Here is a 15364-nt window from a genome sequence, read left to right as displayed (position 1 = left end):
AGTTAGGAACATTAAGCACTTTTCCCCCCACTCTAGTACTGAGACGAAGAAGAAGCAACTGAGAGTAATGGACACCATTAACTCTCACCACTTTGGTACTGGGACAAAGATGGTGCATGAAGGTCCGGCGTGTCCTTATAATCAGAGTCAGGCAGCCTTAATTAATGGAATACACCTCTAGCCCATTAACGGACCAGAGTTGTACAAGAGGTGGACTGCAGAAGCACAAGGGGGCAACAGCAGCTGGGGAAGAGTGAGACACAGCAGAAGGAGCCATGCAGGAGTTCAAGAAGCTGAAACAGTGACCTAGAACCCAAGAGTCCTGCTGGTGGGACTTGGCAGGACAGAGAACCCTAAGAAGGGAAGGCGGCAGCAAGCGCTACCGTGGAGCAGAGGCAGAGATACACACGAGAGCCGGCGTGTGCTGAACAAAGTACCCGGCATACAGGCTTTCCCGCTTGGGGAGAATCCGCGCAGAAGAGCTGCCGGGTCCTTGTAAGTGTCAGGGACACTGGTACCATCCAGGTGCTCCAAAGGACCGTAAATACAATAGTGGTCCATGACAGTGAGCAAAGTTGCCTTTAATGAACACTGAATTGAATGAAACAAGCAAAACTGCACGTATTGAATACCGAATTGAATGAACCAAGCAAAGCTGCATTTATTAAATACTGATTTGAATGAAACAAGCAAAACTGAACCTATTGAATACCACATTGAATGCAACATGTAAAGATGCATTTATTGAATACCGAATACAAGCTAAGTTGCATTTATTGAAAAATGCAAAAACGATTACATTCAACATCAAACTGAATGCAAATATCAAACCTGCTAAGTTTAAACTATGAACTGACAGAAAATAGGAAACTAAGTTGAATGAAGGACTGTAATTTCAGAGTTTAAGTCAAGGCTGAGCAAGTGCATGCTGTAGAACTGCATTTGATAATCCACTTGTTTAGTGAAGTTGTGGAGCTACATTTATGAAACCACTGGTTTGGCTGAATGTTGAACTACTCAAAGAGAACGTGAAGTTCCTGGTTGCGTGACCTGTAATGGGTGGATTGTGTGATCCAACAACTGTGCCTAGACCAGAGAACTCCTACATGTTGAATAAAGAAATGTTGAAAGCGAATGCAAGGTTCCTGGTTGCGTGACCTGTGATGGGTGGACCGTGTCGTCTAACAACTGCGCCAACATCAGAGCGCCCCTATAAACTAACAGGGAAAGTTGCTGTTATGTCAGAAGGAAAGCTACCATTGGTGTATAGCAGACTCACAAAAGGGACCCTGGGCTGTAAAGAAGTGTTGAAACACAGTCTAAAGAACAAAGCTTCAAGATAATTCTTTTTGTGACATCTTTTGACATTGAACTTTGTGAAGGGAACTCTGAGACGTACTGCCCTGGAATGATATTGAACTTGGGCAAGGGCATCCTGAAATTTACAAAACTGTGGAACTTTATTAGTTCAAGTCCAGTAGAAGGCAAATTGTACATTGTGATAAACTAGTTGATATATGGGGAAAAGAGGCTGAAGAATAAGCCTGAGCTGAAAATAGCCCCGAACTTTACTTTTGGAACACTGCTTAGTGTATGGTTGACATCCCTACACATTGTTTTGTCTTCCTCGTCAGGGCAAGCATAGATTTTGGACACAGACATTCTTTCTTTTTAACCTAATGACACAGACTTTCCTTACTTTCTTTAGGTAGGGAATTCCCACCTTAGCATAGGGCAAGTTAGGCCTTACTCCATCATTACATTTTTACATTGAATCTGATGTTTGTGTCTCCTTCTATGATGCCAAACTCACAACTATCCTTTTGCTTATTCCGCCGTCTGGCATGAGTGCTTCATCCCCACACACTGCTGCGCTCTTCAATGGGATACAAATCGGATATACGGGAGCCTTGTGGGTCTGGATCATGGTAGCATGGAACATTTGTATTTTGATACATTCGCAACTCTGCTCCAGCTGAGGATTCTAAAATACTGTTGTATTAGGAGAACCATCACAATAGTGCAGGTGCAGGATAATCACACTCTGATTAAAATCTCATCATGGTTTTATAATAGACAGTCTTTGGGGAAACATTGTTGCTAGAGAAAGCTACATGCAATATGCTCTCCTATAATCCAGTATCTGCAGGCCAGCAACCAGTATTTATGATTCCGAGGTAGATTACCTGGGTAAAATGGTTATGATAAATAACAACAAGTATTATTAAGCACCAAGGGTGGGATTATGGAAAATGTTGCAGATGCGCAAACACTATTTACAATTCATGAATTGTTTTGGCCATGCATAATTGCATTAATGTCAGCGCAAATACATTTGTACTATATCTTTGCCAGATTGAGAATGTGCATAACCAAGTACCACTTGCAATTGTGCAATGCACCATAATCCCCATAGAGCCAATTAAGACTGTGGTGTGCACTATAGACTTGTAATTAACAATAATAGTATAGTTGTTATTTTGTGTAGTAAACAAATACTCTCAAGCAGATAATCAAGACTGCAAACATCTTATTTATAAAAGAAATGTTTTATAGATCTCATAACTTACTTTCCGCCCCAGTATAACTTGGTTGTGATGACCAGACTGGATCTCCTGCAGAAACAAAAAAGTTGCAATTTGTATCCCTATTTTTATTAGGCTTTACTTCAACTACAGTAGTAAAAGCTGTACAAAAAAATGAATGTCCATAAAATGCATAACTAATGTAATGTTTAAACCAACTTTATCAGGATAAACGGAAGAATTACTAGACAAAATACAATTGTACCCCAAAGTTTGAACACCTGGAGTTTGCACTTTATTTAATCAGATAACCACTAGGTAAGCAGGTTTCAGTAACTTGTGTCTCAGTATCCCTCCCTGTACAGAAAGCTGACCAGTGCCAAAAACTACATCAGGTAGAGTTTTTTTGTTTTTTCCCATTTATATAGCGCTACAAACCCTCAGGCATCTGAGCGCTGCTTACCCAGGGTGTGTGGTGCTCATTTATCGACCTCGGAAAGATGAAAGGCTGAGTTTGGCCCTGCCAGGATTCAAACCTGCATCAGAAGGCTCTGCACAGATTCAAAGCGAGCACTCTTCTCGCTGTGCTATCGGACCGGTAGATTTACAACCATTGTTTGAATATCATATTGTCTTAGATATAGCTTTGAGTTGTTACATTCAATACCTTTGTCATCTGGATGAATACAAAAGTGTTGTTAGGTTTCCTGGGTTCCATGCTACTTCAACAAAAATCTAACTTCGTAGTACTTTACTTCCTGGTAAGTGCTTTGAATATTCACTTCGATTTTTTTATTTTTTTAATGGGGGGATCCCCAAACCACAGTTCACAGTTCATAGGCTTTATTTCAACAAAACAGTAATAAAAGCAGAAATACACATAAAGAAAAATGTATTTATAAAACCCAAGGAGATCATTTCATCACATAAAAAAAAAATATAATACTATAAAACAGTACCATATAAAACGCTTACATTACAAACACTTTTCGGAGTCAAATTAATCATGCTCCTTTCACTTTTTCATGTGAGCTCTCCATACCCATTTGAGATAACTGCTGGTCACGAAGACCGCAGACATATCCGCTACGTTTAGGCACAGGCCCATAGCTTCAGCAACTGACCTGCAGCCACGGCTCAGGAATAGCGGTTTCAGAAAATCGTTTCCTTAGGCCCATAGAGGCCGTACACAGCACAATTAGGTGTGTTACATGTTCTTTATGATCCTTGCATGCAAGCATGATAAAGAAACAGCATTGTCCGACCTATGCAACAGATCAGCCGTTGGCAAAATCTCCAAACAAAATTTTACATACAAAGATCTTTCATATTTGGAGGGAATATAATCTAGGTATTCTTCACAGTCAACTTGGCTTTGATGGCAAGATAATGAACTAAGGTTACAGAAGCTTGCAAACTCAGCACATTATCACATCTCCACATTAACCAAAGCTGCCCTCTTTACCACTGTGCTAGAGGCAAATGTTAGAGCACGAGGGTTACACCAGTATTCTTCGAGTCCCAGATCCCACAATAGGGTCTTGACATGCATGAACCATCTCATGAGCAGCCCCCTTGTTGGCCAGAACATCTCCTAGTGCCTCTCTGAATACCAATTTTTCATTGGTCCACAAGCTGACCCAATTAAGTACAAGTCGCAATTGACAAATTGAAGCAATCGATCGCATGCCTGTCTCTAGGAGGACTGGGATACTTGGTGCGCTAACTGGGAGCCCCAATATATTTTTGAAAAAAAGTATTCCCGACCATTGCTAGAGGGTGGGAATTAATCTGGGTGGGAATTAATCTGGCCCCTGGGAATTATACTGGCCCCATAGCTTGACGCCGAACACTGCAACCTGCCTTGATTGTGCTCCATATGCCTCAAGAGAGACACGTACAGCCCCATTACCATGTTCACTTGTAAATAGGGCAAGGGCCCCCCTATACCTCGCCAGGGTTATTTTTACCTTCTCCAGATGAAGTGCCCACCCACACGACTCCATAACTCTCACACCCAGGTAATCATAACTTGCTACCTGCTCAATTTTCCCTTCGCTCAGTGGCAACCTAATGCCCTTCTTTCTCATTCTAGCCATCGTATTAAAGATCTTAAACTTGGTTTTGCTAATATTAAGCGATAGCCCATTTTCCCTGCAGAAGGAGATGAAGATCTCCAGCTGCTTGTGGACGCCTGAGATTGCATCATCTGCAAACAGCAGGACTGGGATTAGCCAGGGATGGGGCATCAGTATGGGGACCCAAGAGCTCCCTTATAACACCATTGATGAACAGGCAGAACAGTATATCCACCAGAACACACCCTTGGCTGACACCCTTCTTGATGCTTAGGCTACCCGAGGTACTACCATCAGTTCACCATTGGACCACTGCGGTGTTGTCTGAATAAAGACTTTGGATGGCTGACAGAAGTGCACCCGGAATACCATAGTTCCAAGGACTTCCCATAGCCGCTCTCTAGGAACAGTGTCAAAAGCAGTTTGTAAATGTACAAACACTGGTAGACACTCGTTTTCCTGAGAACAGCATATTTATCACACACTAACGGTAGCCAAAGGCTTTGGTCAGTTGTGCCCAGCCCTTTGCGAAAGCCCGCTGGGCGGTGGTCAATGATCTTATTGTTGCTTTCCCATTCAGCCAGATGGTATAGGAGTCCCTGTGCAAATGTTTTTCCTCCTGCATCTAACAGAGAGATTGGTCTGAAGTTAGCCGGATCATCATGTGACCCCTTTTTGTGGATTGGGACCAATTCAACGCTCCTCCAAGACCCCAGTATTATCCCTCTTCTCAGAATTGATTTGAAGAGCTTGGTCAAGTAAGGGAACCAGACTGTAAGCTTGACCCTACACAAATCAATGGGAACCCTATCCGGGCCTGGTGCCTTGCCTAACTTCTGGCCTAAAAGAGTCTTCTTCACCTCTTCACCTTGTTAATACCAATGGAGCAGTGCTACCTTCCTCCTCCTTTCCTGCCCAAGTTCCCATGCAGTTAGCCCCAGCGCATGGCATCCCCTCTGCACGTTACAAACTACCGCAGTGGTCAACCCAGGTCTGCTCGGGTATGCCTCCCTACAAAACATTTACGTAACTGGAGGGACTGCTCAAAGTAAGTGGTAGGACTTAGGAGCAGTAGAAATTGGAAACAAAGGGGTAGCGTCCTGCCACATATATTTTCATACAGTAATTTTTTACTTTTCTGATTACTGTGAGACTTTTCTCATTTCACAAAATTGTGTATCCTAGAGACTGTGAAATTGTGCTATTTACAGTACAGAGGTACAAAGGAATAATGCACAAAAACACAGGTGACTCTTAGCTTATTTATTCAGCTAATATCACAAAATAGAAAAAATGGAAATCAATTGCCCGTGATATTACGGTAGTTTTGTAGAACAACACTTTTCCAGCAGTTTAGTGTGCATGTAAAAGTAGGAGTCTGAATACAGTAGAATAAAGCCACAGTGCAGAACTCTCATGACATGAACTTGAAAGTGCCCAAAAACCTTGTGCATAAAGTTAGTACAATAAACAAGTACAGTAGGGCACAGACAATATCGCATTTGTAGACATTACTTCTTTACAAACATCATCCTAATACTGGTATCAAATGGTATATTGGATGTCTTTCAAAGAGAAGAAAACCAAGTCTTTGGTCTACGTCAAGATGTTTATCAGATGTTTTTTGGAGGGACTTGCTTGCTGGCCTGGATGTAATAAGTGTCCCTGGACGTTTCGGCGTCAAAAAAGCCTTCTTCAAGGGTTTAGACCCAGTCTCCCTGTCAAACGGGAATAGAGTAAGGACGTAATTAGCGTTCAAGGAACACTCTGGTGTTGTCATAAAAACCAGGATACTGGTATGTGTAAAAACAACTTTAAAAATGGGGAGTATCCCCTGGACATAAAGAATATTGAACTGTAAATATTCAAGTATCGGGCTTGTACTGGTTCATACACTGACCTGAAAGGGTTGGCCTGAAGGAGGTGAAAGTGGTTAGATACCCTCCGTAAGTAATGGCATGGATCTCAGTTTACTTGGTACCGGTTGTGCCTGGACCATGTGTCTGGGGAAGGAAATGGGAACAAAAGGATGGTTGACACACGGGAAATGAGTTTGGTGCATGCTTGCGTACTAGTTGTAAAAGTAGGTGGACACCTAAAAGAGGCTGGGAGGGCCACAGAGGGTCAGGGAGGATAGGAGTTACCTGATCCTGTGCTGGGGGTATTGAAGGACCCGGCAACTTGAGGCTTGAGGTGGCGGGATACCCCGGTGTGAATCCCAGCGGGGGCACCCGTCTGTTGCTGCAGTCAAAAAGTGCAGAATGTGCGGATGTATTCTGCAAGAAGGGGAGAGAAGACTTAGGACATGCCGGGAAGCGGTTTGGTTTGAAAAGAAGCCACTAGAGGTAATGCCGGTGTAGTGGCTACAAAAATTGGGAAAGGGAGTGAAAGGGGGGGGGGGGCGGCGGGGGGAAGGGAAAGGGGAAACAAAGGGGAAACACTAACTGACACTCAAGCCATTACCTTTGAAATTCTGGCTGTTTGTCAGCAGCGGTCTGATCGAGTAGGGGTCGGGCGCGAAATGAAGCAGCGTCAGGATCCCATTACAGCTCGGTGTATACTACACAGGGCAGCGTATATGACCGAAGGGGGCCGTGCAGTTACTCTCCCTGCGCATGCGCAGGGGTACGGGCCTACGTCCCTACGGCTTGTGCGCATGCGTGTGGTTCTAAGAGCCTACTATACTACCACACATGCGCCCTAGTAAGCGCCTGGACGGCGCGCCCTCGCACACATTAGCAAGCAAATCGTGGAGCCCCGTCTACACCACACGCATGCGCACAAGCCGTAGGGACGTAGGCCCGTACCCCTGCGCATGCGCAGGGAGAGTAACTGCACGGCCCCCTTCGGTCATATACGCTGCACTGTGTAGTATACATCGAGCTGTAATGGGATCCTGACGCTGCTTCATTTCGCGCCCGACCCCTACTCGATCAGACCGCTGCTGACAAACAGGCAGAATTTCAAAGGCAATGGCTTGAGTGTCAGTTAGTGTTTCCCCTTTGTTTCCCCTTTCCCTTCCCCCCGCCCCTCCCCTTTCACTCCCTTTCCCAATTTTTGTAGCCACTACACCGGCATTACCTCTAGTGGCTTCTTTTCAAACCAAACCGCTTCCCGGCATGTCCTAAGTCTTCTCTCCCCTTCTTGCAGAATACATCCGCACATTCTGCACTTTTTGACTGCAGCAACAGACGGGTGCCCCCGCTGGGATTCACACCGGGGTATCCCGCCACCTCAAGCCTCAAGTTGCCGGGTCCTTCAATACCCCCAGCACAGGATCAGGTAACTCCTATCCTCCCTGACCCTCTGTGGCCCTCCCAGCCTCTTTTAGGTGTCCACCTACTTTTACAACTAGTACGCAAGCATGCACCAAACTCATTTCCCGTGTGTCAACCATCCTTTTGTTCCCATTTCCTTCCCCAGACACATGGTCCAGGCACAACCGGTACCAAGTAAACTGAGATCCACGCCATTACTTACGGAGGGTGTCTAACCACTTTCACCTCCTTCAGGCCAACCCTTTCAGGTCAGTGTATGAACCAGTACAAGCCCGATACTTGAATATTTACAGTTCAATATTCTTTATGTCCAGGGGATACTCCCCATTTTTAAAGTTGTTTTTACACATACCAGTATCCTGGTTTTTATGACAACACCAGAGTGTTCCTTGAACGCTAATTACGTCCTTACTCTATTCCCGTTTGACAGGGAGACTGGGTCTAAACCCTTGAAGAAGGCTTTTTTGACGCCGAAACGTCCAGGGACACTTATTACATCCAGGCCAGCAAGCAAGTCCCTCCAAAAAACATCTGATAAACATCTTGACGTAGACCAAAGACTTGGTTTTCTTCTCTTTGAAAGACATCTAATATACCATTTGATACCAGTATTAGGATGATGTTTGTAAAGAAGTAATGTCTACAAATGCGATATTGTCTGTGCCCTACTGTACTTGTTTATTGTACTAACTTTATGCACAAGGTTTTTGGGCACTTTCAAGTTCATGTCATGAGAGTTCTGCACTGTGGCTTTATTCTACTGTATTCAGACTCCTACTTTTACATGCACACTAAACTGCTGAAAAAGTGTTGTTCTACAAAACTACCGTAATATCACGGGCAATTGATTTCCATTTTTTCTATTTTGTGATATTAGCTGAATAAATAAGCTAAGAGTCACCTGTGTTTTTGTGCATTATTCCTTTGTACCTCTGTACTGTAAATAGCACAATTTCACAGTCTCTAGGATACACAATTTTGTGAAATGAGAAAAGTCTCACAGTAATCAGAAAAGTAAAAAATTACTGTATGAAAATATATGTGGCAGGACGCTACCCCTTTGTTTCCAATCCCTACAAAACATTGGCACCAGATCCACGGCCTGCACCCATCAATGCCCAATTACCCTTTGAGTCCCCTCATCCTATGGCTTCCAGTATCAACTACCAGGACCCCTCATACCTACCGCCCTTTTTTTCCTTCAGTAATCTCCGATACTCCAGCCTAGCCGACCTCAACTCCCCCCCCCCACCTAGGGAGAGGAAGCTTAGCTGCCACTGCCAGCCGGACCTTGGACAAACCCTTCCGCATCCCCCTTTTACCCCTTAACCCACAACTACCTATAACTAATTTGAAGACATTTGAAATAATTAATGCAAAGTAATTTACTTCATGGAAACAATGGGATACCCTTTCCTGGTATTCACCACAGTTATGCCAATGGCTTTTTATTCGTGGGGTCCAGGATTTTTTGACCGATGCTAAAGGCAGTATACCAAAGCACATTTTATCTTATAAGCTGTAACAGGGAAGCCGAATATCTATATGAATAAAAATAAAAATGTGTGGGTTTGTGGCTTGGTGAAGCTTTGTTCCTTATACAATTCCTCACTGTTTCACTAATCTGCACCAACCTTTGCATAGTTGCCTGCTAGGACCCTCCGGACATTACTGGCTACATGACATTTGGACACCCCACCCCTTTCCCCAGATTTGAGCAAAAGTGAACATTTGTTTGTGCGTTTGTGACTTGGTGAAGCATTGTCCCTTGTACAATTCCACACTGTTTAACCAATCCTCACCACATTTTGCATAGTTACCTGGTAGGACCCTCTGGACATTACTGGCTGCATGACATATGGACACCCCACCCCTTTCCCTAGATTACAGCAAATGTCAAAATGTAATTGTGCGTTTGTGGCTTGGCAAAGCGTTACAATTCCAAACTGCTTCACCAATCTGCACCAAATTTTGCATAGTTACCTGTTAGGACCGTCCGGACATTACTGGCTACATGACATTTGGACTCCCCACACCTTTCTCCGGATTTCAGCAAATGTCCAAATTTGTTTGTGAGGTCGTGGCTTGGCAAATCGTTGTTCCTTAAACAAATGTACACCGTTTCACCAATCTGCACCACATTTTTCATAGTTACCTGATAGGACCCTCTGGACATTACTGGCTATATGACATTTGGACACGCCACCCCTTTCCCTAATTTTAAGCAAAAGTCAATTATGTAATTGTGGGTTTGTGACTTGGCAAAGTGTTACAATTTCACACCACTTCACCAATCTGCACCATATTTTGCATAGTTACCTGTTAGGACTCTTCAGACATTACTGGCTACATGACATTTGGACACCCTACTCCTTTCCCGGATTTCAGCAACTTCACACATGAGACGGTTGCCTGAAATTGGTGAAACATCAATGTGGTTGTATAAGTATTGGTCTCAACACGAGGAACAAAACTCAAAGTCCCTATAGCACCTCGAAAACCACATTTTAAGGCCCTAGGATACACGGTTTCCGAGATATTTGCACTGCAATGCACTGCAACGAACGGTGCCACGCCAGGGTGAGGTGGCAGATGGGGAGAGAGCACAGAAGGTCTCAGTATGCAGCAGCACACCAACTCTCGCCTCCCCCACAACGTCTGCTCCGGGGTATGTCAGCCAGTCACACACGCCCATTCTCAGTGCAGTTAACTTCAGGGTGCAAAGTACATCAAGCAATAAGCGAATCGGAACAGCGACCTACAGGATCATTGATCTTCAACAATTGGTTAGAGTGTTATGTCTGTCTGCAGAACCCGTTCGGAGAACGGGTACTTTTTGCTAGTTTATCATTAAAATGGGCCTCATATCCGTTGTTGGGCTTGCCAAACATATACGCTAGAACAGTCTACATGGCTTTCTCTAAGTCCTAGTGCAGAAAATATCTGTTGACCAACTCAATTTTGCCTGAATTTATGGAAATGTTTAATTCCATGAATTTGATTTGGAAGACCGATGTTTTTCAGCCATATTCCTCATATGTGTTATCTGTGGCTGAATCTTGTCTCCTGGAAAGTTTAGGACATAATAATAATTTGCTATTTATATAGCCCTTTTTTATACAAAGCGCATTACATTGGACATATTTACATACATTTTTATTACCTAACCGAAATCAGTACTCCGTTTATCAACCTCAGAAGGATGAAAGGCTGAGTTGACCTTTCCAGGATTTGAACCTGCGACCTGCAGTTCAATTACAGATCACAGCAATGACCACTTAGCCCGCTGAGCTATCTTACCAGGCATCCACCTTAGCCCCCCTATAACTGTCTAAGTACGATTATGCCAACTCTTATATAACATGGTTTGGTTCCACATTCTGAATGAAACTTCATCTGGTCAGCCTCTCCACTTAGGGGTCATCTTGGGAATAGAGGAGAAAGCTCCTCTTAGCAGGGAGCAATAACGAATAATGTTGTGTTGTTTATAATCTTGAGGGCTGTGTGCTCCTGCAAAACCCAGTTGATTATCTGCATTATTTTCATATTTTTAGAAGTAGTTTAGTGGAGGGTGAACCTCTTTTTTACCTGTCCCTTTTAGATAGACGGCCCGTCAGCTCTTGCTAGGGGCAGCCATTGTTCAGGGAGAGGTGAGTCCTTCCTGAGGGATAGCGATAGCTTATTTTAGGCACATTTCGAATCACAAGTCCTGTTCACCCCAGTGTGTTAGGATTGTACTTACTGGTGGACGTAGCTACAACTTTGCTTTACATTATTTTCCCTTTGTATTAATATTAGTATGATGATGACCGCACAAATATCCAGAGCTTTAAAGGTCTGAAATCAATTCAGGGTCAATGGCTTTAAAAAAAATCTTTCTGCAAGTCTATAGCCAACACAGTCTCAAATGATGAAATCATTGGGGACGGCATAGTTGGTCGATCAAGTGTTCAGTCAGCCATCAAATTAGGGGTTTTGATGACTCCACCTCTGTCTTCTTTATTTAATGTGGAAAAATGACTATGCTATTCATTGGCTAGGATTGAAAACACAAACTCATTTCTGCTAGAGTCTGTTTTAAGAGAGCCTACACTTGTGAATTCCTTGCTGTTTTCATTGGTGACCGCTGTCATTTCTAATTCCCATTTACCTTCGGTATATGCATATTTCTTGGCTTCTCTAGATTTCTATAGTTGAGATGTGTACTGGCTGCCTGATGATGATTGTGTCCTTCTTTACTTTTGACTAGATTGAGAAGACTAGTTTTCTGCTCTCTGCTTTCCACGTCAAAACATGATGCCTGTTTCAAAGTTTTGTTCCTGGGAACCAGCCTACGTTTTGAGGTCAGAGGGATTATAACTGTGGTAGTGTTCTGAAGGGATTAAACACACAGATAATGGATCAGATGTTTGAAGGCCAATTTCACGCTCGGGTGTGCATTATTTTAGCATTATTATAGATTTCTGGGACATTCAATGTTCTTATTAAGAATCACAACTCATTTGTCTACAGTTGTTTGAGCCTACAAGAGGTACAGAATATTCGTTTGCGGTGCTGCCCAACATAGATCCATCTGCAGTGCTGCAGAATAGGCATCACTCTCTAGTCTGAGAACCACATCCAATGTCTGCATGTTAACCCATTCTTTTACGTCGATCAATACAAAGTAAATTAGTCTTTGTTTAAACCCATAATTATAGGTTGGGTTTGCAGTTATATTAGCAGGGTGTCTGTAAGCCAACTGTAATAAATGTATGTGGAGTTTCAAAGTTGAGGGTAGGTTGAAAAATCGGCTTGATTGATGATCTCTGGGGAATGCGCCGGATATGATCTTCTTCAACAGTTATTCCTTCCAAACAACAAAAGGGGTTCAACCTGGAAATTGAAATCGCCAACCACTACTCTTATTAATCTAGATTTGGTTTGAAACTCTTATTCCCACATTTCTACTAAGAGCTCCAGTCTATTTATTATATGTGCCCTCTTAGCCATAGGGTCTGTTATAAATACGAACTACCAACATAGCAACGTGAAGCGCAATCTTCAGGATTTATTGCTTAGTTATCACAAAACTCAGTTTGGAGGCCTGTGACTTTAGCATTTATCCAGATTTACAGTCCTCCACTAGGTCTTCTTTTTTTGATTTTAATGGCTGGTACAGAGCAGCTAGTATACCCTACAATAGTGTTCTCCTACAAGGCCCAGGTTTCTTAGAATCAGATTACATCTGAGGCTCTAACAGAATAGAGCCAATTTATACTGTCACTATGCTTCCATAGATGCTAGACATGTCATGGTTTTTAAAGTACCAGTTGCTAGAATGCCCTCCTGAACTTGCTCACATTGGTATAGCTCTTCTGGGATCCGGAATTTAAAAATTGACAACAATCCTATGCGTCTAGGGCTATTGAATTATCGACCACACCAGAGGTTGTGTTTTCTTTGTCCTTGTTGTTAAACTGCCTCTCTGCCTTTTGAGTTATGGTTTGGACTGTGCTATGCCTGGCACTCTTGGGCAATGTATTGTATTGAACTACCAAGATGTAGTTTGGAGTTCTAAAGACAAAGAGGGGTGTGGTCTTGATGTCATCGAGGAATCTACCCAAACCTTGTGTTTTTAAATACGGGTTGCACTCAGGTTTTCTACCTAAGCCTTTTGGAGGGAGAGATCTGTATTCTGTGGATTGAAGACCGTGGACTAGATATTCATTGGCTAATTACACCTGGACATTGTCATAGTTGTGCCCGTTAGGACAATTTCAACTCAAGCACTGCACTATATCTTCAGGTATTATGGTGCAGCATCCTTTTACTTCCCTCAACCAATAGGTGATCTTGTTTCCTAAAGGCTGCGTCCCTTCCTTTGCCCCTTTGGGCAGTTTTGAGACATTCATTATATAGATCAACGCCTTAGGATTACCAAAGTAGTCTTAATAAGATAATGTTAAAAAGCTAGCTCCCCGTGTCCTAGAGCAATTTTGGGGTTTCTGTTTCCTGAGTTGCTCAATTTATGTCTAGCTATTGAAATGCATCTACAGGATATGGATTACATTTGTCTAATACTTCATCTTTATCTTAGTCAGGTTTTTACTCTCTGCAGGAAGGGCATTTGCCTTTAATGTCTCATTTAATGATATGGCAACCTTAGCAGCTGAATCTCTTAGCATATTCATGTCTGCTGTTAGTTCGGGCACTTCTACCCTACAACCTTCCATCATTGAAAGTTAGTAACTCACCTTTATTAGATAGGATGAAACAATTTGAATACTTCATTAGCTTGTTTTTTTACTTTAGGCACAGGTTTCAGTATTTTATCATTTTGGGCAGGTCCCTTGACCATACGTTTTGTGGTGATTTCTGGGTTTGTTTCTTTATGTTCTATTAGGGGTTTTGAATGCATAGATCCACACTTGTAAATATGCTAGAAATTGATATAATATGGTTGTGATTAGCTAATAATTTCAAGGGATCCATTTCTTTTGAAGATTGCTACAGCAGCTGCAATGTGGAAATCTCCCCCATCCCATTTCAATGCTTCATCGCTATGGTTTTCAGTATGAATCTCTATGGGAACTGCAAAATCTCTGCCATCGTTTACAAAATGGCTGTCTATTTCAAATTCAGCCAGCTGGTATTTGTAAAGGTTACTAATCGGGCGTCACACACCAGACCCGGACCCTTGCCCTTAGCCTAGGATGTGGCGCTCAATTAGAATACATTTCTTTATTTCCTAGAATTGAGATTGAGCTGGCACCCAACCTGTCTCACACCCCCTTTTACAAAGACACCGGGTTACAATGGACCATGAACCGGGCCGGTTGATGGGAATAGAATATTTATTTATTTTAAATTCAAAGAAAATCACATAATTTTAATATTGGGCAACAATCACCAATGGGGTGATAATTAAAATGTAAACTGATGAAATACACTTGGTTGACCTTCTACCAGAACATATCCAAAGCACAGATGAATAGGAGCAATTTTTCTGTTTCGGTAGATAGCACCTGAGTTAAGATTTCCCCATGCAATGCTCCCTCCAACCCCATCTAATCGAATTTTGAGTGGATAGAAAGGAGCAGCCAGGAGTCAGGGATGCTAGGCAGAAAACAAAATTAAAATCTGACCTTCCCTCACGAGATGGGAGGCATAAACGGGTGTATCAGGGATGTAATAACACTAGCAACTACAAGACAAGGTACCAACAAAGGGCATACAATTCAAAAATCTACTTCGAAGTGACAACACAGTGCAGCCAGAATCACACGCACAGAATTTGCATTTGCTAAATTACACAGGTTTAAATGTCGAAAACGGTTTGAAATAGACAGAATCGGAATGCGGTTTTTATGCTGGGGGATAGATGCACATCACAGGGATAATATAAAAGTGAAAGAGTGACTCTAGCTGGATAACTGGATGAGATTTTTATGGTGAAAGGAAATTCGGTTTAAAAAATAAAAGCAGTTAAAGGAGAAAATCG

The 15364-nt window shown here is 42.7% G+C and overlaps 1 protein-coding gene across 2 annotated transcripts in view; it reads right to left on the bottom strand.

The window, feature by feature from the left end:
• KCNAB1 (potassium voltage-gated channel subfamily A regulatory beta subunit 1) overlaps positions 1-15364 on the bottom strand; it is a 1977401-nt gene that overhangs the window by 512109 nt on the left and 1449928 nt on the right. For both annotated transcript variants that reach the window (XM_069618430.1, XM_069618431.1), the window contains exon 6: positions 2571-2615. In XM_069618430.1, coding sequence (XP_069474531.1) covers positions 2571-2615 — 45 coding nt within the window. The remainder of the gene's footprint in view (positions 1-2570; positions 2616-15364) is intronic.

The sequence above is a fragment of the Ambystoma mexicanum genome, chromosome 10 (assembly GCF_040938575.1).
Source record: "Ambystoma mexicanum isolate Mex_15411 chromosome 10, UKY_AmexF1_1, whole genome shotgun sequence".
In the NCBI taxonomy this organism is placed as follows: Eukaryota; Metazoa; Chordata; class Amphibia; order Caudata; family Ambystomatidae; genus Ambystoma; species Ambystoma mexicanum.
The sequence above is the reverse complement of the archived record's forward strand: the minus strand, read 5'-3'. Positions and strand labels throughout refer to the sequence as shown.